We start from the raw sequence: 2665 nt of genomic DNA, 5'->3' as shown, positions 1-2665 counted from the left end.
TAACAGCAACAGTATTGTCTTTCTCACTGGCCTTTTGTATGTCTCATTTCATTCATTCAACAAATACGAAAAAAGTGAGAGAGGGTAAGATGGTACAATAAAAGATAGCAATGAAGGAAATAAGATATATGCAAGCCCTCCTTGCACTAACAAAAAGCCTAGCAGAAAAACATCATCATTATTGCATAAATTTCAAAATATTAAATGCCTATACTATCATGATTTTTGTACTCTCCCTACCCACCTATATATCTACTGTCTAGCATATTGTTTTTTTAAGATGTATGACAAACTCCAAAGCTAATAAAAGCAGAATTCAAAAGAGATTCTACACATCATAATAAATACAAAAGAATAAATGGTACAATGTTGACTCAATTGTAATTTTAATGAGTCTCCCTTACTAGGGAGGAAGTTTAATGATTTAAGGCCTTGCAAACTAGTGGCTATTAACACATAAGTGCATTCCAATTGACTTCTGATTTTGTCTAATGATTCAAGGCCCTGCAAACTAGTAGCTATTAACATGTTAGAGCATTTCCAATTGACTTCTGATCTTCTGTCTTGTTTTTCAAATGTATGAATAAAGGAGTGTACATTAAAAGGATGCTTCTAATCCTCCATTAGTGAGAAATAGCTTGGAATTCTTTGTTCAATAGCTGTAAGGAATGGCAAAGTTAGTCACCCTTTCTTACTGGAATGCCCAGCACAAGGCACAAATTCTGTATATATTCACCCATAAATTTGGTTATGTTCTGTGGCAAAATAGCAGATTAGTTTTTACTTGTTTGTGTGTCATTTCATTGTGTTCCCTTGACCTCATTAGCATCCCGTGTTAACCAACTAAGCCAGAGTTCAGACTTTTTCTCATACTTTCTTTTGGTCATTTATTTATAATTCTGTTGATTGCCTTTGGCATTTATTAACGGCAACAGTATTTTCTTTCTCATTCGCCTTTTGCATATCTCATTTCATTCATTCAACAAATATGAAATGAGTGTCAATTTTTTGTCAATCTCTAGAGTTTCAAGGGCAAAGTGAAGGAGTGAAGTCAGATGAGCCTGGGAAGGAAATAAGAGCCCGGTCATTCGAGGTCTTTTAAACTTTTAGGAAATCTGGCATTTATCTTCAGAGCTGTAGGAAACTAACAAAGAACCCAAAGAGCCTGTTAAGCACTGACGTGATGCTGTCTTACTTCTGTCATGTGTTTGCCTTGTCTTGTTTTCCTCCATTCCCTTTTGTGACTGCCTTATGCAGGGGCTTTATAATGCTTTCCTATCATTTACACTTCCTGACTATTTCCAACTAACAAACCAATTTTTTTATGAAAGAAAAAGGTTGCCAATTTTCAAAAATAACTTCTCTGAAAGACACAAGAGACTGTAAATAAAGACATCTATGAGTTGATATGGATATAGTCATTATTTATTTGTATGTAAATAATGGCTCATCTCCAATAAAGGAATAAAGGAGGGGAACATACTTCATTGATACTCCTTAGTGCAATTAATGAGTATAAAAATTACTTAATGGCAGGTATCCATAGCATAAAAATACTTTGACCAGTGTGCTTGATCTACACACCTATGCTTCTGATAATAAAAGAAGCCTCATTTAGAGATGTTTGTGTGTGTGTGTGTGTGTGTGTGTGCGTGTGCTTGTTCTTGGTGTTCTTTTAACATCTGGCTATAGTAGGCAATCCCTCTTTTGGCTTTGTTTTTAAGTAAGAACAGAAGAACAATAATCTAATTTATCTGGGTGCCCATCTGGTTTCAACTGCTCATTTTACATTGATTTAACAATGATGGACTGTTGGTGATCATGTCTTTCCCAGGAGAAGAAGTTGACAGACAGCTGTGCAGAGATGCCATCTTCCCCATCCCTGTGGCCTGCGATGCCCCATGCCCAAAGGACTGTGTGCTCAGCACGTGGTCTACATGGTCCTCCTGCTCGCACACCTGCTCGGGGAAAACCACAGAAGGAAAACAGATACGCGCACGGTCCATTCTAGCCTATGCAGATGAAGAAGGTGAGTCACCAGCCTCAGAAGGAACCTAGGTTCCTTTTGAAAGTTGGCATGCGTTTTTTGTGTGTGTAGCCTGGATAAGATGATATTCTATGAAAATCAACCACCAGAAATTCTGCAATCCAAGGAGACTTAATCTCTGTTGATGCATTGGGCAGTATAATTCTGTTCCCCAAAATTAATCTTGAAAATGGATCTTTAGTGAAGGAAGAAAGACTTTTAAAAGTGAACTCTTTGGCTTTTTCCAACACTCCTAGTAATACAAGTTCTTTCTAAGCCAAAGTTTCAAGCCTGTGAAAAAGTCTGAAAATAGCTCCCCAAATTCCAGGTGTTTCCATGTTTTTTTCTCTATTTCAGTGGTCAATTTTACTCTTTGAAATCACATTCTACCTTCACATAAAAAAGGCATATATTAAAAAAAAGGTATATGTGTCCAATAATAAAGTTTATTTGAAATCAACACAAGCATAGCTATTGCTTGACTAAAAATTACAAAGATTTTCTACCATTCAAGTTTCTAAACATAGATTCTGATATCCAGAAGTCTCACGTATAGACTGTGTTCATTTTGAAAATATGTTGCTCCTAAATCACTTCACCCTATTGGATTAATAAAGGATGTTTTTCACATATTCATAC

The 2665-nt window shown here is 36.1% G+C and overlaps 1 protein-coding gene across 1 annotated transcript in view; it reads left to right on the top strand.

Moving 5' to 3' along the window:
• Positions 1–2665, top strand: part of THSD7A (thrombospondin, type I, domain containing 7A) — a 330982-nt gene that overhangs the window by 172121 nt on the left and 156196 nt on the right. Inside the window, exon 6 of the mRNA XM_012638737.1 lies at positions 1835–2029. Coding sequence (XP_012494191.1) covers positions 1835–2029 — 195 coding nt within the window. The remainder of the gene's footprint in view (positions 1–1834; positions 2030–2665) is intronic.

Source organism: Propithecus coquereli, unplaced genomic scaffold (genome assembly GCF_000956105.1).
Source record: "Propithecus coquereli isolate 6110/MARCELLA unplaced genomic scaffold, Pcoq_1.0 Scaffold133, whole genome shotgun sequence".
In the NCBI taxonomy this organism is placed as follows: Eukaryota; Metazoa; Chordata; class Mammalia; order Primates; family Indriidae; genus Propithecus; species Propithecus coquereli.
Note: the sequence above shows the minus strand (reverse complement) of the source record. Positions and strands in the feature narration are given on the sequence as shown.